Genomic DNA, 25,874 nt, shown 5'->3' on the forward strand with positions numbered 1-25,874 from the left:
GTAGATACAGTGTACCTGCCTACAAAATAATTTATGCTATCGCATTAGGTTATTGACCTGTAAAGATAGTTTAAGTTGGTGAAAATAAATAAATAAATAAATCATTTCTCTCGCAGAAAATGTATGAACTCGCCTAAAAAGTACTATTATAGTCGCTTTGAAGGAGCTAAAGGCTGATTTACACGTATTAAGTAGTTAAGTATTTAACTTTAACTTAATTTTAAGTGATCAAAATGAATCGTAACTAGGTATATAAACTTAATTCCAAACGTCAAGCTCTTGTTTACTATGAAACTGCTTGTCAAAACGTGTCAAGTGACAAGCCCCGCCCACCAACTTGACAAAAAAAATCCAAGTTAAAATTTAAAATCTACTTATCTACATTTACGTGTAAATCAGCCTAAGTCAAACGATGACCGACAGGAGGAAATGTGTAACTTAATATACTTGTGTAGGAATAAAGGTAAATAAAAAAAGATATTCATTTAAATAATTATGTATTTGTCTGGGTTAAAATTACAATTGCACATATTTATAGAGATGCATACGACGAATCAATAAGAAATATACAATAGTTTCAATTAGATCGATTATTTCTTACATTATTATTGTGCAGCTACAGACCTCTAAAATGAAACTATACAAAAATGATTGTGAAGTAAAAAGTGCCTGAATCAATTAAGTATGTCATAAAGAACATTTAAGGCTGATTCTCCACAATCCACCACAATCATTACATTATATTCGGTCACACAAAAATATGTATAAGTGAATAATAACAAAAAGCTAAACCCACGGGCGTTCAAAAAATACTATAAGACAACACAAAACAAAAAATACTGTAATTATGATTGATTTTACTGAAAACAACGAAATAAACGATTTTTTTATTATTTTAACAACTTATCATGTCAGTAAATCGCCCATATAAGGTTTTAATTAATTCTCAAATAGTATGTATAAAAATACAATTGGTTTTGCTCTAAACACTGAAATTCTTAAATTGATTCAAGCATCACAATACCAACTTCAATAAAGCTCTATTCTCTATCAGTCCAATAATGCTTAAAATACTATCGTAGTTTTATAAAACAGTAATAATTCCTACATACAATAATAAACTGCTTGTTTATAATTATTAAATTAATCACTGTTAAAATAAGGAAAAGGCTTACAAATATTTAAATTTAAGTAAACATTGTTATAGCCTGACTAGGAACATAAAAACCCTGGCATAGAGGCGCGTCAATTGCATTTGATAGTGCAACACTGAGTACAGTCGTACCTGTGTTAAATTAATAGGCTAACTTTATGTATCAGGATTCAGGATTACGGGCTAATTTGATATTTTCATAAATTAACGAAAAAATATGATTACCTATAGGTAACCTGGTTTAAATAAATTAAATGAAACCGTCAATCGAGCTAGTAGGATTTATTTTATTATTCATCAATAATCAAATTCAGAACTTGAATATTCAACTGCAATGTCTGCTCATGAACGCTTCAAACTCGGTACTTCTTTCCCAATTCCATAAAATTCAACACTTAGAAAGTGACAAAAAACTTTAAAATAGGTAGTTGAAACAAACCACAGCTAATTTTTCATAGCGGACTGTACTATACGATAAACATGTCAGTCAATTTGACAACCTTTGTCGGAAACATTATTCAATGAAAATATTGTCCGAACCCTTAATATTTCTCTTCGACAAATACTTTAACACATTGTGAACCACTTTTCTTTCACGACTCTATAAAGATTTTAGCAATCTAATTCACAAAATCAATTGCACACATCTATATATATAAAAGAAAGTCGTGTTAGTTACACCACTTATAACTCAAGAACGGCTGAACCGATTTAGCTGAAAATTGTCAGGGAGGTAGTTTAGAGCCAGGAGAAGGACATAGGATACTTTTTATCCCGTTCGAAATTAAAAAAAAAGTCTGCTTATTTATTGCCATTAAGGCGGAACAAAGTTCGCCGGGTCAGCTAGTTTAAAATAAAGTTTGTTTACACTTTGACAGCAATAGACTGACATGCAAGGTGACATGTCAATGAAGTTTTCAGTTACTGTTGCCATTAAAAGAAATTAGTACCATTAGTTTTCCGCAACATGGCGAGGGTTTTTATGTTCCTGGTCAGGCTATACATATTGTTCATTAATTGAATGTACCTAGTTTGATCATACACAATTCTACGTGAAATACTTCAAATGCGGGTTGTTGGTTGAATTACGATTTACTAAAAACTTTAACTACATAATCACCCAGAATCAACTTACAGAAAACCAATGCAATTTATCAATATGAATAAATTATCCTGTTTACTAAAATCAAATGAGCAGTATCAGTCGGAACACTTGTTACTGTTATAGTACTTATACCTAATAATACTTTATCAAAAGATATATTTTCGGCACAGAATCTGAAACAAGAAATTATAAAAATTACTATTTTATAATAAAATGCATTTTACTTGGATAACATTATCAATAATCAGAATATACAAATTTATGCATCACTATGCATCAGTCGGGAAAAGAAGACAAAAAAAAATGAATCATCATGATCAGTAAATTGTTTTATATTAAAGACGTCAATAAAGCTTGTTTCAAACATACCTGAACGGAGATCAGACACCACGTACAAGGCTGCCCATGCAGTGATGTCGCGTATACACCAAAAACTGAAAAGATATGATATTATAGATATAGGTATGATTTTAAAATTTCTCTGAATAATGTATAATATACCAGGTAATTGTTAACCTTATATTCTACACATCGAAATACATTTTCTTAAAAATCGTCGGAGTCACATGTAAACTAAACAATCTATTTGATATTTAAATGATAAAAAGTTGGATTACTAATGTTTGGCCAAAAAACGTTTCCCAAATTATCACATCGCAAACAACGTTTCGCAAATTTTCATTTGGCAAAACAACTTATTGCAAACTTTTAATTCGCAAATGTCGTTTTTGGCATATTATTGTTTAGCAAATTATTGTTTGGCAAAGTATGTTTTGCCAAATGTTTCATTTGGCAAAAATATTTCACGATAAACTATTTACAAAACAATTTGATTGGTGCATAGAATGGAATACAAATTAGCTTGTGGTTATTATTTTGTTTAGTGGGTAGTTAATATAAAAATTTTTCTGAATAAATTTTCATATTTCATTCTTTTTATCGAAATTTCCAAATGATTCATTAACAATAGAGATGATTCTAGCGCTCGGCGGCCGCTGCCGCGGCACGCTTCGCTCGCCTTCGCGCATTAAGGGTCACTGTTCTAACCTAACCTAACCTACTATTTTCTACAATACCTACTTTTTGCAACCATACTATTTTCTGCAATCTCTCTGTTTTACATAAAATTATTGTGAAAACCATGACCATGTGCCTTATGCTTTGATTTGTGGGTAATGGTGGGTACTCGTAAGTATGTGAAGTGTCAATTTGACCAAGCAAATTATTTGGGATATAATATTTGGCAAAATAAAACATTTGCTATATAAACATTTGCCAAGTAAAATTTGGCCAAATGTTAATTTGACCAAATGAATTAGTTGCGAAAAGTACAGTTGCTAAAAGTTTATTTGGGAAATGAAACTTTGGCGATAAGTTGTTTGCGAAGTGAAATTTGGCGAAAAGTAATTTGGCCAAACGGAAGGATACCTAAAAAGTTACCTATGTTATAAATAGATCGTTTCATCCACAAACACGCGCCCCACCAATTTTTGGAAGCGCGGGGTGCGGAGTTTCGAGCGTCATTATTGTAGTGTGCGTGTGCAGTCATGGATGATGTAACGTGTACCGATAACACTTAAACATTAGCGGAAGAATGGTGGGGCGCGTCTTCATGGATGAAACGATCTATACTATGTACATAAGAGGATGTTTACCTTTTCTAAAACTTCTTTTTGCTGCCTTTTGACTTTTTTTCAGTACTTCTCACTCCACCAGTATCAGAAACTGCAACCGTTAAGCCCTGAACGGACTTTCCTGTCGAAAAAAAAGTACATAACTTAAAAATGTGTAATTTGAAAACAATATGCAATAAAAATGTGAATGAAAGATCAGATAAAATTTTATGCGTCATTATGCATCTGTCGGGAAAAGAAGACAAAAATAAAATTATCATCATATCATTTTATACCTGTGACTATTCATGTTGTTGTTAAATTGGAGGAATTTTAATATAATTTTAGTTAAAACTACACCTTTACAATATTGTTCCTCGCCATTAACAGCTAACGAACCGAAGCCAAGTTATCTTTCATCATCTTCGGACGAGACAACAACTTATACGAAGTTATTATGCAAATAACAGTCGAACTTCACGTCAAGTTCGTTTGACTATTAAATAATTAAATCATACCTTGTATTTCTAACGCGTACCATGGTGGGATGAACTTGACCGTTCTTTACCTAAAACAAAAAAAATACAAATTACTTTAAGCTTTACTTAAAAAACAATATTATGTACAAGATTTCTCTTAAATATGATATTTACCTCAAATATCTCCGCATAGTCTTTAACTAAGGACGGAAACCTGTAAATTAACAAAGGGTGAGTATTGCAAAATAAATATAAATCCGCCTAAACAGGGCAAGTCATAGTATACGCATACACGTTTTAATAGTTATATGATGCGTCTTTGCATATAAATACCCATAGCTTGTAGACTTTCAGGGGTTACGTTATAGTAATTACATGACTTCCCGTTACTTATACCAGATTTTTACGAATTGTATTAACAAATAATTTCCATAACTTCTTTAATAGACTATTTGACACCATTCCCCAATAATTCGAAATCACAACTTATTTAAAAAGACACTTCATTCTGGTCTTAAAAACTTAATTAATTTTAAATTACCTGTAAATTAAGATTTCTGGTTGCATTGTAATTGAAAAAAGTAGTTTAATTGGGTTGACAAAATAGTGACGTCACTTGCTGGTATTGCCATACAAAATTTATGAGTCTCGTTTTGACAGTTTTAAAAAGTACATCAAATAATTGGTGGTGTCAACTATTATTAGCCAATGCTCTTATGTTGATAAAAACATTTTTAAATTGAAAAGAGCTGAGTTGGTTTCATAGCCCAACTACGTAAAATTTATTCATTATAATAAATATGGTTTATATTAATTTTACTCGATAAATATTGTATCTATCATCTTATAGGTCGATCTTATAAAATGGCAATACAGGTATCAAAATAGGAAGGTGAGTTGGGACACCTCAAACAATAAATTTATATTGTTTCTAGTGATAGTGTCTCGGCGTTCAACGACTTAAAAGTTTAACATCCAGTCAAAATTCAGAATCAATTTTCCAAACATTAATGTTTAGTAAGGAAGTATAAACCAAAAGACATTTTGTAGTGGTTTTGGAGAGTTTGTCACAAGTTCCCATACCTATGTCTATTTCTGTCGATATTTTGGAAGAATGTTATAGTGAAAATTGACTCAATCATTCCGGGCAAAATAATGCGTTTCATTAAATGTATGTACGACATAGAACTTGTAATGTGCTATCCTTATCAACAATGTCGAGTAAAATAAAAAAATATTAAAAAATCGACCATGTCAGTACTTCTCTGGTACATAGAAGATGTAACAAAACAATAAAGCTTTTCAAAGGTTCGTCCAATAATTATTGGGCAAGTTTTTTTATTTAACTTCACCCACTTTTTACCTCCCATAAATGGTTGACTTCCCTTTAAATAAAATAAACCATAATATATTCCAGTTGTCCAGGAGCGTAGCTACGGGGCAAGGCGGGGCAGTGCCCCGGGGCCCCCAATTCTTACCAGAAAATCTCAATTGAACTGAACTTTGAAAATTTCTCCCATTTTCAAAATAAATAGAGAGAAATTCGAAAGCTTTATCAGGAGTAAGTAAGCATAATGACACTAAACTTGATAAAACCTTCAGGGCTTACTTTTGAGTATCATTAATATAAATTAAAAGTAGAGATAATTTAACTGTTTTTTTTTTTCATAATAAAGTATAAAAAATAAAATACTACATTTCTGCCTGAAATAATGTGGCGATAGTATTTTTCTCCATTTGAAAATTGAAAACTGCGCGGTCTTTGCTAAGTAATCGAGGCTAATATTTTTTCCCAGTAGTGTGTTAAATAATAAAAGCGGTTGTTCCTTTGCTTCATTCTGCCCCAATTTTCTCACCCCCCATACTTATTCAAAAATGTTTTCATGTTACCACCTCTTCAAACTGAAGCGGGTCCTTCCTGACTCCTGTTGAGTTTGTTGGATACAGTCACATCATCATAACGAATGTTTCAGTCTCTGGACTCTACATAATTTATCTCCGACATCCCAAGATACGATCATGAATGAGATCGTCACGCGTACACGGTCAAGTTGTGGAGACGCTCCGTAGGTTAAGAAGACACGATCATTTTTGTTTTTGCATTTCAAAAAAACGTAGGTAATTTTATATTGACAACCTTTGGGTCTTTGTGATGAACCATCACTTGCGACGATTGGTTACGACCTAGTGTTGCTTTTATAAATTTGTAATTAAGAGCGTTTACGTCTAGCGTGGCATGTCAAGTTTAGGTAATTTCGATGCTAGTTTTATTCACACTAAAATAATTATGACTGTGTGCGTGTTCTCACGCTCTATAGTCAAACCAAAATACTTTGATCCACCATCGTAAAAGTGTGCCAGGCTGTCAAGTGACAGCTCAAGGAAACTATAAAATCTTCAAATCTTCCAACAACGACTCCATAATTATAAATAATGGTATACATTAGTCCTAATCAATAATAAATAAGTAAATTCTTTATCAAATAGTAAATTATCAAAGGTTTTTTACTATTTTGAAAATATTTTATACAGCCTATGTTCAGCAGAAAAAATTTTGAATTTTAATGGTGAGAGATTTTTTCAAATCGGTTCTATTCAAAACAAACTTTTCCTGTTTACTATTCTTTTTTTATCCGGAAAATGCCCACCAGCTGCGGGGCAGCTAGTGGGTTATGTGGGGTTCTTCCTACCAGAAGGTGGGTAGCCCCTACACCCACTAAAAACCTGACTGTTTCTGCCATGATCCATATGAGTGATATGAGGGAACGCGGGACATCACCATTGGCTGTTGCCTGTAGCATTCGTCCTTAGCCGCCACCAGACACCTCCATGTCTAGCGACCGAGGCCTGTTAGGAAGGGACAGTTGGAGACCATAAGCTGTCCTCTTGCGCCTAGGGTGTCGGCGGCGGATAACCGGAGTGTCGGCTGAGGCCTCTCGCTCCCCCTTTCCACTGCTTCTTTCTGTGAAAGAACACTTTCACAGAAAGTAAGCACACTATAGGTACCATAAGATTATTTGTCTCATCATATATTTTATACTAATGTAGATATTGTTTCCGAAAGCGAGCGGGTTCATTCCGTACCTGTACGCTTCATGCGTTCTCTAGCAAAATCTGAAAATCAGTGTTCTGCCCTTTTGAGGGTAGTGTTTATACTGAGCTCTTTGCTTTTTGCATCGCTGCGGCACACATCACTCTGACGCAGGGAACTACACTCAACATCAAATAAACCGCACCTTCCGCGACGTGAACTTTAAAGATTTTCTTCTTACACAATCATGGTGCCCCAACAATATTGGTGTTATTTGAAAGCCCAATAAATATCCTTAAAGAAAAACACATTTAATTTCTTAATAAATGATTAACATATACCATAAATATGACCTGAAAAAAGACCTCACTTTGGGCTCACCTCTGGGATCAATTAGACCAAATTTTATGGTTATAAAACCAAATAATGATCACACGTGTCCTCTTTAACAGATGGATAGCGATTAATCCCAACTTAACAGTTTTATAGCCATAAAAGTTGGCTCAAGCGTAATTACCTATTTTTTGAAGAAGTGACTCTGGATCCTTCTAAGAACACATTTTTGGGGTAAAAACCTTTCCTTTAATGAAATCAAGTTTAGAACTAGGCTTTCAAATGGAACCAATGTTGGTGGGAAGTGGGGATGCATACGTTTGAGAAGTGCTTGTTGCGGGAGGTGCGATTTATTTGATGCCGAGTGTATTTGAAACGCTAGTCATCTTTATCTTATGTTGTTTTGTCACTTTTGTTATGTTGCAACTGTTGAAATTATTACTAACCTGTGTAACAAAATACCAGTGGTGTCACCTAGTGTGTTTCTTGACTAACTAAATTAATTCGATATTGAATTGAATTTCAATAGCAACTACACATAATGTGTGTGTTAAAAGCATTTAAAAAAGTGTGTTACAACAAATAAACAATTTATCTATCTATCTCACGCCTCTTCCCGATTGGTAGGGAGAGGTCATTTCCAACCGCCGCTCGTTCGCTTAGGCTGGGCACTGTTGGAGCGTGTCAGTCTGCTGCGGTGACTCACGTGCCAAGACTGCAGTGTTAACTGACAACCATCTACAGGCTCTCGGCCTATACGGTGGAGGAATGGCCCGAAGCACCCATGGCCCGGTAGAACCTGGGTCGCCCTTTGTGTGAGGCGATCGTGCCGTCGCACCCACTCCTCTAATACAGGTAGAACTGCCTCTAAGGTGCGACGTAAAATTTGGCTGACGGCCAGGCGTACCCTTCAGCACTCTAGGGCCTAGATCCTCAAGCCTCTACCTTTTGGTTTCCACCTCCCGTGGTGCACGTACACGTACATTTCCCCTTGGGACCTATGGTCACCTCGCAACTGGCGTCTATTCTCGGTTGTCGACACTAGCTTTGTCGCCACTGAGGATAAATGGCATAAATAATATCGATTGTCACCAGTGGTGACACATACTTTCCCAGTTGTAGCTACAGGCTTTCTCACAACTTATGACAAATTAGAAAAATACATCCCAATTATGCCTAGTGGGGACGTACACAAATACTGACGCAAATGTCATCGTGCATGACATACGTAAAGTAAAAGTCAAGTAAGACCAGATGAATACAATTATTATTAATTTTATTATTAGGCATCAACCGGCTTAGTGCGCCGGCGGTAGCCAAAAGCTTAGGGGTGAGACGATTCAAGTGGCCGTCAAATGACCACTGTCCAACTAACTACAATCCGAGGTACCTACCGCAAAGATTTTCCGACTGTAATATGTTGTGTATGTTCCCCCTACAACTAGGTGGGACCCTGCTGGCAGAGCCTTCCTATTAACTATTCTGTAACCACCTATTTATGGCAAATAAATTATTAGTATTATTCCTCTTTATAATATTAGTAGGTATACATACATAACTTGCTGTTCCAAATTTTCGTCATTCGTTTTCGTTTCATCGCTAAAAATAACTTAATTTTATTTTTCATTACGTCTGAAATAGAATTTGTAGTAAAAATAGACTGTAATGAAAAATAACAATAAAATATTTTAATTACCACGTGATCGCAAAATCTACCACCAAGATTTTGCGGATACACTATAAAAGTCCAGCTACCTGTCAAAGATCAACGTACGCGTGACACATGTCAGCAGAGCACCGAGCGACGTGACCTCACTCTGGAACGCCTCGAGGCGGACTGAATTTGAACGATTCGTGCGCGGCGTTTTATAGTACTTTTCAAATACTCATAGAAAAAAAATTACAATGAATTATTTTAAATTTCAAAGTAAATATTTTAGATAAGATATTCTTCTATTATACTAAGCTATTTTTGTGTTGAATAAAGGAAGAATATTGGTGAAAAAATCACTTTGATTTTTGGGTATTTCACGTTCTTTTAATTTGTGATTTCTTATTGTAAAATGCTTAAATCTAAAAATTTTCTCAGATAACTATTTGCCCAAGGATCTATGCTATAGGATATAAATGTTTGTTAAATCGTTTTCACAGTATTTTTATAAAAATTTCAGCTTGTAAACTGACGCTAAAGTGGAAATTTACAAAACCTGTGTGGACTTATCTTGATAGAATTCTTAAATGCTAAACTAATCGCAATATTTTCTCAATTAACTATTTAGACGACGAAATTGCCTAACTATTTATGCCTATAACATATTTGTAGTATTACTGGTTAATGATTGTAACGAGTTGAAAAAGTACTGTTTTTGCGCCAAACGGCGTAAACGCTCTTAATACCACTATCGTCCCCGGCTATTGTTGATATTTTATTTCCAGCTAAACATACCCCAAACGATGAAAATTATCAGCAAAAAACAAGATAATTTGCTGTAAAAACTACAGCTATACTTTATCAGGTCACAGCCTCACAGGTATAACTTTCAAAGTTAGTCTATAAATTTCAATAACGTTTTCTCGTCTCATACGCAGTACATGTAGAGAAGTGAAATATGAAATCAACTGAACAATTTTTAAAAGTTCAAAATATGAAATATAAACAATTTACCGCAACTTACCCTTCTTACCCTTTCGACTTTAACATATTATTCATTTAAGTCTTCCTTGCAGAAACATGAGAATGAATTGGTTCTGATTTTAAACAGGTGATTTATCTTCTGATGGTATCGCCAAAGCTGTTAAGGATAATGAAAGATGAAGAATAAACTAATAAATTAGTAAAAAAAATTGAATGAATATTATTTTTTATTAAAAAATATTTATCGATTATGCTTTTCGGAATAAAAACCACACAATTTGACAGGACTGGGGTCAAAAATGTGGTAATATTAGTTAAAAAAGTTTCCTAATTTTCCCCAATTTGATAAAGATTTCTAAAAACCCTTTAAAAAATCTGAATTCCCTTAAATCTTTGAAATTAATAAAAAAAATTGCGTTTACTTAATATTTAATTTTCAGTGGTTACTATTAAATTGATTTTAATTCTAGTTTTTTTATGATAAAAGTTTTTTTATACATAAGTGTGTATTTCAACGGTGGTCATCAATTGGTGAAGGCAGGATTTTGCCATAATTTATTATGTTAAAAATGTGAAAAGGTCAAGTCCACGGTAATACATATTGTCACTAATGTGCCTTTGTTTATATTTCTGAACATCTGATAAGTCTTTTTGGTCGTAATTTTTATCCTAAGACTGACCACCGATCCACACACGCCGATGCCTTGTAACAAAGCAGCACTTTGTTTAAAACAGTTTTAAAATAATGAGTACACATCCACATATTTATTGTGAACGATGTTTGATCTTTTACAAAATGTTATGAAATCATTTGTGAGTAGTATGAACTACTTGAATTTTTCAAGTTCTTTTAAAAATGAATCTTATTCATAAATTAACATACCGATTTGGAGCCGTTGATAACATTTAATTGGAATCGTGTATGAAGTGACTATAAATGGTGTTTCTACTTATATTTATCGTTATTCAGTCAAAACAGAATTACCTTTAAGTGTAGTGCATAAAAGCTTCTATTGTCTTGGCCAACTAACGCATATATATGTATAGGTAGTACATCATTTGTAGTCGCACCATATCAGCCCATCCATCAGTCCTCTGCTGGTCGTAGGCCTCTTCCAAGACAATTCATCGCCTCCCATCTTCAGTCTTCCATATCCTCAGTATACTTTATACTGATGCAACTATTTCCTCTCGTTCCTACCGCTGCAACTCCTATGTAGCCAGGATCTACAGCTTGACTCCCATTAAAACCCAACCAGTGAAGGTCAAGTTTGTCCCAGGGGAAAGTTAAACCGTCATTGGACCCGCAACGAAATTAATAATCAGAAGAACATAGGAGGAGTTCGAAATTAAGGTTCCACTTCCCTCCAGTGCAAAGCGGATGACAGGTGACAAAACAAAGGCATAAGTAACCTTTAAGAAAATATACCACGGACAGTAAGTATCAATTTGTGGGAACCAATCTTGCGAGCTACGTGTCAATAATATTTTTCATAGAATCGCTTAAAAATTTTCCTTGTACGTATGTAGTACAGTTGTAGATGTATAAGACTGAACACAATTTGGAAAACCTGAAAGTACGTGCATACAACACGAGTCATGCTGAAATTCATCTGATCTAAGTAGAAGGAATGACAGTCGTCGTAGTTGAAAAGTTAATATATCTGGGATCAGACTATAAAGCCGAATGACGGAGTCAACCAATTCTCACAGAAGTCGGTATCACTGTCTTATAGTCCACAAAGTTGTCCGTTCCACCGTTTGTAAAATTCTGAGGTTGTCTATAATCATAAAATTTCCATCGGTGTTATCTGAAAGAAACTGGACCAACTAATAATATGTGCTTTCCACATCTCACTAACAAAAGTGGTAAGTTCCCGTAGAAGAAACCCAGCAAGCATTCAATAATAAAATAAAATAAACCAAGTGCTCTGCGAACCAATTAGGTTTAATCTGGGCGAATTTATCTTTTGATTTGAGTAAATATTTCCCACCGTTTTGGAGTTTCCCTGCGTGATCGAATCAGAAATGAGGAGATCCGCAGGAGAACCAAAGTAACCAACATAGCTCGCAGAATTGCTAAAATCAAGTGGCAGTGGGCGGGGCACATAGCTCGTAGAGACGATGGCCGTTGGGGCAGGAAAGTTCTCGAGTGGCGACCACGGGCTGGAAGACGTAGCGTGGGCAGGCCTCCTACTAGGTGGACCGACGATCTGGTAAAGGTCGCGGGAAGAGCCTGGATGCGGGCAGCGCAGGACAGTTCATTGTGGAAGACCTTGGGGGAGGCCTTTGTCCAGCAGTGGACGTCATTTGGCTGAAACGACGAAATATTTCGAAACTCAAATTATAATCCTTTGGATTTATGAACACAGCACTGAAGTGAGAAATCCAGCGACTAGTTTTTAAAAAAGTCATAAGAATTAGTTAAATAAATACTAAATAATTATTACCAAAAAGACGCTTATTATTTAGAGTAGAATAATAATGTAGCTAAATGCTAGGTCTTACCGTCACATAATTTAGACACTATAAATGAGGAATTTCCCTATTCCCCAGGATGGTACCCATCACGTGCGCGCGCCCAGTGCGACGTTGGTCTAGGGTTGTAAGAAAGAAAGTGTTTGTCTGGATTCCCATAGTTCTTCCCACTAAGTAGTGAGCATGCCTCATCCTTCTGATGAGGGGAGCCATGTAACCTACCCTCTCTCCACAGGGTTTCATGCATTTTCCCTCCAAACAAAAACAAAAGAGGTGTATGATATGTAGCGCTAAAGACTATGTGCGTCTTACCGCCAGATAATTTCTCCGGGGGATTTCCCCATTCCCCAGGATAAATGATACCCATCACGTGAGCTAGGTGCGGCGCTGGTCTAGGGGTGTAAGATAACTGTAGTAGTTGAAGTCTTTGTCCGGATTCCCATAGTTCTTCCCACTAAGTAGTGGGCATGCCTCATCCTTCTACTGATGAGCGGAGCCCCACATACATAACCTACCCTGTCCCCACAGGGTTTTATGCATCTTTCCCCCAAACAAAAAACAAAAGGGGTGTAAGATAATTATGAGCGTACGGTCAGATCGAACCGTTCCTTCTGTATAGAATGATGGATGCTTGTAATTAATGCAACTAAAAAAAGGTCAGAATTTTCATCCACCCATTCACGATCTTAGTTAATAATGTGTTAATTTTAGTAACCACTTGTTAGCATTTTATTACTGTAGTTACTGTAGTAAGCAATCAATAGCTCGAGTGGAACAAACAGGCAATAATATACCATTGATTGTGAAAGAAAAAGTTAAGTAATGTGACAAAAAAATTAGGTGACTCAGTATCGTCAAATGGTCGTCGTAATATAGATTTTTTTTCAACCTACATCATATAGCATAGAGTAAACATCCAGACCGTAAATAGGGAAACGAATCGGGAAACCAAGCTTACTTCTATTGAGAAGCGGTTAAAGTATACGAATGAAAAATAACTATTTTCGTATTCACCCGTTTGTTGAAGCCACTAATTTATCTTGAATCTGAGATTATTTTAGAAGTGATGATTCATAGGAGTTTATAATGAAAACATTTCAGATTGATACTATGTGTAATCTTAATTTATTAATAAAAAAGACAAATTACGAAATATTTATAAGTGTTGCCACACTTTACTACACTCTTTACAATTACAATACATAATCTTTTAAAAAAATATTGCGCAATAACTTACAGATCAACCAACTCAAATATACAAAGAGAATCGTTCTACGAACAGAGAATTGTTCGTAACGCATGTTTGTATATCAATTTTAAAGAATAAGAATTTATTTAAAGTCTGCGATGCCACAAATAGTTAAAACGGTGATATTTACTATCAATAATATTAATAAGAAGGATACTATAATAACTACCGTTAATGCATGAGAGTTTATATGATGTGGTTTAAAAGTTCGTACGACGAAGTGACCAGCCATAAAGATATTTTTTTCTTAGATATTATTTACTTTAACCAATGTCCGTTCACCGACTCTGAAAGACGTCATATTCTGTCTTCAGTCTAGTTCCAGAAAACTTTTGGGAATCATACAGTTGTTAACTACTTAGTCAAGTCCTACATGGAGTGACGGATAAAAATTAAGCAAAATCGTGGGTATAACTTTCGACGATTTCAATTTGTGCATGATCCTTAACGAAGTTTCTCAGAAACCCATAATACAGTGTGAGTCACGTTAAAGTGTACATATGAAAATAGATGAAACTAGACCTATTTTTATCGACAAAAAAGAGGTCAAATTTTTTTTGAGATTTTTTTGAATTTTTTATATAATTTTTTTTCTTCCAATTACTTATTGTAAAGAAAACGTAATAACTTTTAAACTAAGAGGTATATCCTGATAATACAAAAACAGTAATAATGCAAAATAACAGGCGATACTAAAAAAATACATAAAATACACAAAAAAGGCCAACAAATAATAAAAAATGATACTTTTTGAAAAAAATCTGCTTTTAAATTCGTGTTTTTTTTTGTTATTTGATAAATTTCTCCAAAAAATGCCCCTATAACCGGTAGTTTTTATTACTTTGTATTATTCTCTATCGTATTACCTTCGTAAAACCAAAAATCGTATGTCTCTATCCCTATCACAACGTTTGCAATGATCATTATTCAGATTATTCAGATTGAGAAATTTATCAAATAACCAAAAAAACACGAATTTAAAAGCAGATTTTTTTCAAAAAGTATCATTTTTTATTATTTGTTGGCCTTTTCTGTGTATTTTATGTATTTTTTTAGTATTGCCTGTTATTTAGCATTATTACTGTTTTTATTTTATCAGGATATACCGCTTAGTTTAAAAGTTATTACGTTTTCTTTACAATAAGTAATTGGAAGAAAAAAAATTCTATAAAAAATTTAAAAAAAATCTCAAAAATTTTTTTACCTCTTTTTTGTCGATAAAAATAGGTCTAATTTAATCTATTTTCATATGTACACTTTAACGTGACTCACACTGTATAAATAAATTGATAATAAATTGATAATAAATCCGTGTTAGCCCCGCATATTTATACTGATGAAAGAAATATACTGGTCAATTGGTATTTCTTCGTCGTACGTCAAAATTATCAAAGTACCTACTTATCTCCTTTACCTTGGCAATATTAAAATCAATTGTGACAAAAATGAACAAAAACCACATTTCAAACTAATACTTTAATATAAATTATAATTTCATTTAAGTAATGAAGTCTCAACTTTTAAAAATATGTCCTAGATTGTGGTGGTTTTTTCCTATTTTAGTGACAATAAATCTATCGTAATGTAAATTATTATCTTACAACTATTTTATTTATTATTTACTTCTAATATTATAATTATAAGGGCAAATGCCGTAATTTAATTACTCGCCATCAATTAGATCCGTTATAAGAATACAAACCTATAATACATTATGTGTAACGACAGAAATAAATACAAATAAGACAAAATATGAATTTGTTAAAAGAAAATGTCCAGAAAACTATTTCCCCAAGTCATAAGAGTAATATTTTTAAAGTCAGGATTTCTTGAATATGGTTAAAATAACTAAGTTTATTATGATATTATTAACTTAATCATTATTTAAAATATTTTTTACTTACTTACCTAGCCCAAATTTAGGATATTCTACTGTCGCGACTAGATACGAATCCAGATACTAAGATTGCTTATGAAATACGACCGGTTATGTAAAAATTATAGTGCCAACGATAAAAAATATTTAGTATATTATTTTTGAAATCTTTCCTACAAAGCAAGGATAATTGAGGTCAAACTTCACTTAGAGTAAGTTCGTTTGATCAGGTTTTTGGACTTTAGGAGGCAAACTTTGAAACCACGACGTGATATGCCTATGGCATAATATCTATAATTAATTAAAAACTCATTAAAGTATGAACATTATTATGTAGTTACTTTAAACCTGAAGTTGTAGCAAATTGAACTTGTGATTTTTCGCGTAGTTTTCTGGACCACTAATATAAATATTTGTGATAAAACGTAACAAAACGACTTCACTCAAAAGCATTTAGAAACCTAATCAATGGCTTAGCAAATAATATGGGGGTTAATTTGATCTGGAACCATCAGGCCTCAGAAGCCGTAACGTTTAGAATCGACGGCGTTTGTTAGGGTAATCGTCCATTTGTCGCGGTCCGTCCCAGCCGCGGTTCTGGTCGTCAAACCCTCCTCGTGGCATGTCGAACTGGTCTCTGAAGCCTCCATCCTAGATAAATCATAACGTGCTAATTTTTTCTTCGTGGTAGAAATACAAAAATACACAATTGATGAAATTAGTCAAAAATATAGAACATTAAATTAGTTCTATATAAATATCACAAATATTATCATGCCTCGAATTGTAAAAGAACGTCATCAATCTGATCTCCTTTTTTGTTTTATACGTATCCGTGATATCTTTTGTAATTAAAATAATTATCACATACGGAGAGCGTATCACATCATAAGTGTTATTACAATAATTATATTTTGTGAAGGACGTGATATTTTACGTAGATATAGTTCAGTGAACGTGAATTTTACATAGTTCACTCGCTGCGTATAAACCTTTTCAAATTTATTACCTAGTTTTAAAAATTCAGAACTTATTCCAACCCATTTTCGAGTAACAAAAGAACTTTTAATTCAATCAATAAGCAGGGAAATTGTGAGTTATCATGAACATATCCATGCTTTGAAACAAATTGTGTGAAGAAAACAAACCATACCTTGCCTCTGTTTAAGAAGAATGCACCGAATATGAATGCATAGGTGACAGAGTATTTTGTTCGAGACAATGTCGAAAATTGTTTTTGCTTACTGATGAGTCTTTGAAGTTTATATTATGAGGAAGGGTTTTTTTTAATCATGAAAGAAGGGAAGAAGGACCCAACAAAGGCCAAAAAACAAACAATATCAAACAAATAAGGACTATTTCAATAATTAAACAGTTATTAGTTATTTCATACCACATCGAAATAAAGAATACAAATCATTATTAGAAAGACTTGACTAAGAAGACTAAGTAAGTCGAAGGGAACATAATAAACACGCAACGAATTTCGGTCACGATTGCTTCGAAAAAATACTGCCCGGTATAAAATAAATTAATCAGCTAATATGATTAATGTCAGAAATTAAAATATTATAAAAGTATAATATTAAAATTTTATTAAATTGGAAGCAATCACGAAAAGATTTTGGAAAATAGTAAAACACCATTGTATTTTTTTTTTGTGGACTGATACAACGCAAGCCTGACTCACTTCTTCAACACGTCTCGCTGTCAGTCGGCATTGAGATATTAGTATATCTCCCAATTTTCAAATTCCCAATTAATTCCCAATTAGCGTCAAAAATAACACAATGTAATATTGTGATCTGCCTATTTTATCAGTCATTATCGCTCGAGTTTTAAGTTCCAAGATCGTACTCATCATATTATGAAGTGGAGCTTGTGATAAAAGCTGTTCAAAAGACGTAACAGTGTAATTATAGGTTTCTTGTCATGTGTTTTTTTTTTCTTTGTATTGTCTTATGCATCGATTGGTTAACCAGTTAGTTAACCTAATGACCACAACGCGTAGATTGTACTTCGTATCGGATTGATCAGTAAATGACCACACCAACATTATTCTGTTTTTAACTAATACAATACACCTATAGATAAATTGAATTCAGGTATAATCGTTTGCTAAATTATGTAAACTTATAAACCTTAATATAATATAGATAATAAGTTTATATAGTTGGCAGTATTATTGTGCCGGATTGTCAAATTGTGATAGGTAATTCATTTTGATTGACCTTGAACTAGAGAAAATTTAATAGGGCATATTCAGTTCAAGGTCATAATATAGCTAGTCCAGTGGATTATACATACAGTGGATTATAATATCACTTATAATGTAACTTACTTTCTTCGCATGCGATAATTCTATTTGCGTACAAAGATCACATTTAAGGTACTCAAATAAAGCAGAGTATATTTAAAAAAAAATCAATGTAAAATGTAAAATCTGATTATGTAGCGATAACAACGTCACGTCATTACTTAATACTTGATAACTTTCAAATTAAATGGTGTCAATTCCTTAGGCGCTTGTGCTTTCACAGATCTTCCTGTCTAATTTGAGTACAAGTGGCACGTGCCATGTAATAAAATATTAGTTTGGTTGGTCGCGGTTCAAAACTCGATTTTTGTAAATTTTTAGGTTTACTAAGTAATAATCATCCAAATATAAAAATAATAATAAAATGTTAAATGAACATTTGTGTTACAGACATTGGCTGCGTTTGGTCGAAAATAGCGCTTGTTAGAAATCGTTAGCAAAATGGCGATCGCCATGAAACCACCGAAAGTTTTAACTTTAGCATGTTTTCGGCAATGACACATTTGCTAACTTCAAAAGTAACGGTTTCCCACACAATTTTTTTAAGCACTTCCGGCTAAAAGGACGCCATTTTTTCTTACTAGCGCTATTTTCGGCTAAACGCCCCCATTAATTAATAGTTTTGTTAATGAATATAGCCACGATAGCCGAACGGTGAAGGGGTCGGAGTGGCCGACTCGAGATCCCAGGAACGCGGGTTCGAATATTGTGGTGAGCCCACTCGTAACACAAGCTTATTTAGCTTACCACGAGGGGCTAACGGGACTATTAGTAATTTGGGCAATACAAATCGCTAATAATCTTTAAAAAAAAATATTTAGTAGTTTGTAAAATCTTAAATAGTAAAAAGAGCTACTGCACGATTTGTGAAACAGAATTAACAAATGAGTGGAGAGCAATTTTAACCGTGGCTCACACGAATTGAGCGACAAGTTTGATATTTTAACGTAAAAAAATACTTCTTAGTACTACATCCGGATAGTACGACGTAATATCAGCGGACCCTTGAGCGTCGTTATAATCGGATTCTACTGTACTGTATTATTTTTTAATCTTTTTGACGAAGCCAAGATAATTATGACCGAACTTCACTTCAGGGTAAGTTCGTTTGATCAGGTAAATTTGCTTGACTTCAAGTAGAAACCATGCACAAAAAGATTACGCCCATGACATTAATTTATTAATATCTCATTAAAACCGTATTCAAGTATGAACATTATTTTTACCCGACTGCGCCAGAAGGGTTATGTTTTCAACTACACAATTTGACAACAGTATTTAACAACAATCAGAAATAATAATAGACTAGAGGGCAAATATAACCGTATTGAGCGACGGGTTACGACGTTGACAAGGCCATTAAATGGCAGTCTGTATCTTCACTAAGTAAAAGCTAGAACTTACATGAGACCCTAAATTCAAATTGATCACCATTTAATTTGTATTATAGTTTCTTGTAAAAGTATCATCTGGTAAACAATAGGTTAAGAATCAAGTTAAGGTTCCAAAGGTTTTGTAAGATTTACCATTTGGTAAATAAAGACTTAAAAATTGTTACATTTGGAGAACTGTAAAATTTATACAGTACTATTATAAATTGATAACGGTCATAAAACAGATAATGCAGAAAAAATATGCAGTTGTACTAACTGCACAAAAATGCTTTTTCATTAGTGGCCCGCACTGCAAACGAAAAAAAAATACTTACCATTGGCTGCTGTTGATCGAACATGCCCTGTTCTTGCCGATCCAACAAAGAGTTAAGCCGCTGTGCCTGTAGACAAAAAATTCATAATAATGCTATGATTCTAAATTCATGTTACAAGTAATGGACAAGTTTGTTGGTAATTATGAACATACAAATGTGAGCACTCGTAACGATTATAGGTACGGTACTGCTTTCTGAGCATGTCGCGATTTACGCAAATAACAATTCAACCAGTTACAATCCTACTTCCTACTATCCTACTAATATGTATTATAAATGGGAAAGTTTGGATGTCTGGATGTTTGAACCGTTACTCTTTCACGCAAAAACTATTGAACGGGTTTTTTTTAAACTTTACAGTATTATTTATTGTAACCCACATTAACATATAGGCTATAATTTATGCTGTTCTGTGACACCAATTTCACGCGGGTGAAGCCGCGGGCAAAAGCTAGTTTACAATATTTTTTGATGCCTCCCATTGACCAGTTACGATCATCCCAGCCTCTCTGCGGTTGCGTAGGCAAATGGCGGCCCCTGCTCGCGCCGCAGCAGCCTGCGCGTGCTCACCTGCACAAAGAGCGTGTTCTCCTGCTGGCGGCGGCGCAGCTCGTCGTCCTGGTTGCGCATGCGCTGCGACAGCTCCTCCTCCTGGCGCAGCAGCTGCGCGCGCTCCTGCTCGCGCCGCAGCAGCCTGCGCGTGCTCACCTGCACAAAGAGCGTGTTCTCCTGCTGGCGGCGGCGCAGCTCGTCGTCCTGGTTGCGCATGCGCTGCGACAGCTCCTCCTCCTGGCGCAGCAGCTGCGCGCGCTCCTGCTCGCGCCGCAGCAGCCTGCGCGTGCTCACCTGCACAAAGAGCGTGTTCTCCTGCTGGCGGCGGCGCAGCTCGTCGTCCTGGTTGCGCATGCGCTGCGACAGCTCCTCCTCCTGGCGCAGCAGCTGCGCGCGCTCCTGCTCGCGCCGCAGCAGCCTGCGCGTGCTCACCTGCACAAAGAGCGTGTTCTCCTGCTGGCGGCGGCGCAGCTCGTCGTCCTGGTTGCGCATGCGCTGCGACAGCTCCTCCTCCTGGCGCAGCAGCTGCGCGCGCTCCTGCTCGCGCCGCAGCAGCCTGCGCGTGCTCACCTGCACAAAGAGCGTGTTCTCCTGCTGGCGGCGGCGCAGCTCGTCGTCCTGGTTGCGCATGCGCTGCGACAGCTCCTCCTCCTGGCGCAGCAGCTGCGCGCGCTCCTGCTCGCGCCGCAGCAGCCTGCGCGTGCTCACCTGCACAAAGAGCGTGTTCTCCTGCTGGCGGCGGCGCAGCTCGTCGTCCTGGTTGCGCATGCGCTGCGACAGCTCCTCCTCCTGGCGCAGCAGCTGCGCGCGCTCCTGCTCGCGCCGCAGCAGCCTGCGCGTGCTCACCTGCACAAAGAGCGTGTTCTCCTGCTGGCGGCGGCGCAGCTCGTCGTCCTGGTTGCGCATGCGCTGCGACAGCTCCTCCTCCTGGCGCAGCAGCTGCGCGCGCTCCTGCTCGCGCCGCAGCAGCCTGCGCGTGCTCACCTGCACAAAGAGCGTGTTCTCCTGCTGGCGGCGGCGCAGCTCGTCGTCCTGGTTGCGCATGCGCTGCGACAGCTCCTCCTCCTGGCGCAGCAGCTGCGCGCGCTCCTGCTCGCGCCGCAGCAGCCTGCGCGTGCTCACCTGCACAAAGAGCGTGTTCTCCTGCTGGCGGCGGCGCAGCTCGTCGTCCTGGTTGCGCATGCGCTGCGACAGCTCCTCCTCCTGGCGCAGCAGCTGCGCGCGCTCCTGCTCGCGCCGCAGCAGCCTGCGCGTGCTCACCTGCACAAAGAGCGTGTTCTCCTGCTGGCGGCGGCGCAGCTCGTCGTCCTGGTTGCGCATGCGCTGCGACAGCTCCTCCTCCTGGCGCAGCAGCTGCGCGCGCTCCTGCTCGCGCCGCAGCAGCCTGCGCGTGCTCACCTGCACAAAGAGCGTGTTCTCCTGCTGGCGGCGGCGCAGCTCGTCGTCCTGGTTGCGCATGCGCTGCGACAGCTCCTCCTCCTGGCGCAGCAGCTGCGCGCGCTCCTGCTCGCGCCGCAGCAGCCTGCGCGTGCTCACCTGCACAAAGAGCGTGTTCTCCTGCTGGCGGCGGCGCAGCTCGTCGTCCTGGTTGCGCATGCGCTGCGACAGCTCCTCCTCCTGGCGCAGCAGCTGCGCGCGCTCCTGCTCGCGCCGCAGCAGCCTGCGCGTGCTCACCTGCACAAAGAGCGTGTTCTCCTGCTGGCGGCGGCGCAGCTCGTCGTCCTGGTTGCGCATGCGCTGCGACAGCTCCTCCTCCTGGCGCAGCAGCTGCGCGCGCTCCTGCTCGCGCCGCAGCAGCCTGCGCGTGCTCACCTGCACAAAGAGCGTGTTCTCCTGCTGGCGGCGGCGCAGCTCGTCGTCCTGGTTGCGCATGCGCTGCGACAGCTCCTCCTCCTGGCGCAGCAGCTGCGCGCGCTCCTGCTCGCGCCGCAGCAGCCTGCGCGTGCTCACCTGCACAAAGAGCGTGTTCTCCTGCTGGCGGCGGCGCAGCTCGTCGTCCTGGTTGCGCATGCGCTGCGACAGCTCCTCCTCCTGGCGCAGCAGCTGCGCGCGCTCCTGCTCGCGGCGCTCGTCGGCGGCGCGCTCGGCCATCTCCCAGCTGCGCTTCTGGCGCTCGCGGTCTTGCTCGCGCTGCCGCAGTTGCTCGCGGAGCAGCTCAGTCTCGTGCTCGTACCTGGGACATTCGTAAAATTATGGGCTTCTTTCCTAAAAAATTTTTTTTGTCTGTCTATTTTATCAAAAAATATTGGGACACATTTTTAATTGTCAATCAATCAAATAATTACAAAGTTATGGTGCGTTGTGAAGTTCTGCGCGACGTCACAAAGTGCTGCAGTTTTAAGCACTCATTGACGTCACAGGCCTCTTCTTTTGAACTTTGGCGTGATCTCTTTAAATTTTCATTAGTTTGAAAAAGTGAAAAATACATGTCGAGTATTTTATGATAAGTTAATTGACGAACTAATTACTCTTGTTTTTTGACCCAGTAAACATGCCTATTACTATTAATCTTTGATGTTCCTGGCTCACTAATATAAAATAGTAGGTAACGAAAACAATACACACTTGGCATATTCCATTTGAGCTTCCAACTTCTCCTCCTCGGCAGCCAGTTCTTTCTTTAGCGCCTCTTCCTTCTGACGGTGAAGTTCATGCAATTGCTTCCACCTAGTACCATATTCATGTTCAAAACTTCCCAATTCTGAGAAACGAGGCCCCATCTATAACAAGATAATATACTTGTTAGATAACTAGAAAAAGATAGAGAAATAATCAAAAACATACTGTTGGGGTAAATGCTTACCTCACGAGCCTTTTGGAATTCTGGATGCTTCTTAGGCAAATTCTTTTCTGGGTAACCATCTAGTTCATCAGGTTCCTCATAGCTCTCCACAATAACAGGACGAAGGGATCTAAAATAATAAATTTAAAAATTAGTATTTTCCACACCAAATTTAAATAAATATCACTGATAATTTTTATTACTTACGAAGTTAAGAAGAAGCATCTTTCACTGCAGTTACGAATGGCCGCCAATGCACTAGGCTTCCGGGCATACTCCACAACGCCCTCTCCAAGAGTTTTCCCGCGCTCGTCTACTCTGACATAAGCTCTCTCAATTTTCCCAAAGATTTCAAAGGCACGGTATAGTAGTTCATTGGAAACAAAAGGCGGTAAATTTTTGACACGAATAGCACTGTTATGTGGGGCAAACCTAACTCGTAAAGTCTTGCCATTCCTCATCTTCCCATCTAATTCACGTTTTGCCCTTTCTGCATTGACTCTGTAGTCCTAGAAACAAAACATACATAGAATGAGACCCCACCACAAAATATTTCTATATAAATTTTTAAAATATCTGGTCACCAACAACTTACCATCTTGATAAATCCAAAGTTCTTCTCTTTATTTAAAAATAGCTCAGCAGCTTCTCCAAATGGAGTAAATAGATTCAGAATTTCGTCCTCAGTAACATCATTAGTCAAATTACCAATGTACAGTCTGCTTCTGCCATTGAATTTCATTTCCGTTTGATCTATTGGGTGCAAATCAAGTATTGGTCCAACTAAATCTTTAAGTTTGTTGGCAAGCATATGTTCTTCCCTCTGCAATGGTTTGCCATCTTGATTTGGACCTCTATTGTTACGCTGTTGGTTCCTGATTGGACCTGGCCCTCCTGGACCTCCAGGTTTCTGGCCGAAAGGCTTATTTCCTCCTTGACCAAAGTTGCCACCTTGTTTGTTACCAGGCCCACCCTGAGACCATCCACCTTGCCTGTTGCCACCTCCAAAGTTTCCATTCATGTTCTAAAATGGTAATTGCAACATTAATAACAAAATTAAATAAATAGATGTTTCACTATTTAGTTTTTATGGCTAATAATTACTGTAGATAAAATTCTACATAAAGCTTTACATACCCTTTGCTGTTGATTTTGATTGTTCTGATTCTGGTTCTTCTGTTCGCTATCAACTTTATCTTGGGAATCCTGCTTGGCAGGAGTATTCTGAGGCTTCTGCTGTTGCTGCTGCTGTTGCTGCTGCGGTTGCTGCTGCTGCTGTGGTTTTTGCTGCTGTTGCTGCGGTTTTGGTTGCTGCTGCTGCTGAGCTGGTTGCTGTTGCTGTTGCTGCTGATTTTGCTGCTGTTGAGGCTTAGGCTGGTTCTGTACCGGTTTTTGTTGAATCGGTGTTGTTGCTTTTGCCTGAGGTGCCTGTTGAGTAGCTGGCTCATTTTTAGACTGAACCTGATTCTGTTTCTGCTGCACTTGAGGTGGCTTCCCAGACTAAAAGATAACAAAACAATATCAATAGGTCAGCCAGTATAGTGTATTAAAAGGAGGTCAATATTTTCAGATGAATTGATTGAATCATTTAACCTACTTATAACCCCCTACTTTAGTTGCACTGGGTTTACTACATAATTTAAGTTAAATTACATAATTTAACTAAAACTTATGATTTGTTTTGTACTGTCATGGGAAAAAATCGATTCCAATAGATGGATGGTATATTTAGTAAGTGCCAGACTTCTTGGATTTGGTGATACAGGTAAATCATTGTCAGAGTACATAAAGACAGGTCTAGTTTTGTCTTTCAAGATAGTTAGGTATTCAGAGTTATTTTAAAATCAATACTTAAGCACCGACGATAAGATGGCGGCGTACCGCAATAAAAGCAGGCCAGTCCCATGATTCCCGTTATAAATGTGTATGACATTGAAATACTACTACTATTGAGTAAATTATTCACTAAGTCCTAAGTTGGAGACTTACTTCATTATTGGGTCGTTGACCTCCAGGACTCTGATTCCTTTGATTGTGCTCAAATCTTGAATTATTACGAAAACCTCCTCTATTCATACCACGACGACCACCCTGCCTTTGTGGCTGCGGGGGTCCTCCAAACCCTCTATGATTACCGTATTGGTTCATACCGTGCATTTGCATTGTCCTGTAACAAAATGTTAATTGTTTTACTCACACGCATTAATATTTAAGTCCTCATGCATGGTAAAATTATGAAAAGTAAACCAATTACCTGACGCTATTAGCGTAAAAATGTAACGCACTGAAAAACTTATCAGTCGCACTCACTTTGACCCGTAAATTGTATATTTGTAAAAAACGCAATAGTGAAATTTGTAACTGTATCTGTAACAGCGTAGCGTCACCAAAGAACGACGCACACACAAGAAAAGAAAGTGATCGATGCGATGGATGCGCAACGTAGACAAGATGGTGGCTAGGTAGGCTATTCCGTTTCCGTCCGACACGACCTCTTTGCTCTCTCCCCGTTTCCGGTTGTTTTTCGCAATTCCTACTGGCAACATTGTTATAGTCTCTATGC

At 37.6% G+C, this 25,874-nt stretch overlaps 1 protein-coding gene across 2 annotated transcripts; it reads right to left on the reverse strand.

The window, feature by feature from the left end:
* Positions 1–480: 480 nt before the first annotated feature.
* On the reverse strand, positions 481–25,792 carry LOC135072445 (trichohyalin-like). Of its 2 annotated transcripts, XR_010257443.1 has the most exons (14): positions 25,566–25,792; positions 25,301–25,478; positions 24,449–24,811; positions 23,907–24,335; positions 23,519–23,820; positions 23,333–23,441; positions 23,095–23,249; positions 20,548–22,702; positions 19,978–20,043; positions 4,525–4,564; positions 4,390–4,439; positions 3,914–4,013; positions 2,628–2,692; positions 481–2,431 (listed from the first exon to the last, which is right to left on the reverse strand). XR_010257443.1 is itself a non-coding variant. In XM_063966346.1 (10 exons), the coding sequence occupies exons 2-10, from the start codon at positions 25,472–25,474 to the stop codon at positions 16,487–16,489; spliced, it is 3,870 nt and encodes a 1,289-aa protein (XP_063822416.1). In that variant the 5' UTR covers positions 25,475–25,478; positions 25,566–25,792; the 3' UTR covers positions 13,930–16,486. The 2 variants fall into 2 exon arrangements, 1 of the variants encoding a protein (XP_063822416.1); XM_063966346.1 differs by lacking the exons at positions 481–2,431; positions 2,628–2,692; positions 3,914–4,013; positions 4,390–4,439; positions 4,525–4,564 and adding an exon at positions 13,930–16,603.
* Positions 25,793–25,874: the final 82 nt, after the last annotated feature.

Source organism: Ostrinia nubilalis, chromosome 6 (genome assembly GCF_963855985.1).
Source record: "Ostrinia nubilalis chromosome 6, ilOstNubi1.1, whole genome shotgun sequence".
Classification (NCBI taxonomy): Eukaryota; Metazoa; Arthropoda; class Insecta; order Lepidoptera; family Crambidae; genus Ostrinia; species Ostrinia nubilalis.

Excerpts from the sequence above, each read along its gene's own strand:
- LOC135072445 (XM_063966346.1), bottom strand. The coding sequence starts at position 25,474 with ATGCAAATGCACGGTATGAACCAATACGGTAATCATAGAGGGTTTGGA. Across the intron at positions 24,812-25,300 it reads GTCAACGACCCAATAATGAA|TCTGGGAAGCCACCTCAAGT; the intron begins GTAAGTCTCCAA and ends GTTATCTTTTAG. Across the intron at positions 16,604-19,977 it reads TCGATCAACAGCAGCCAATG|GATGGAGGCTTCAGAGACCA; the intron begins GTAAGTATTTTT and ends TGATTTATCTAG.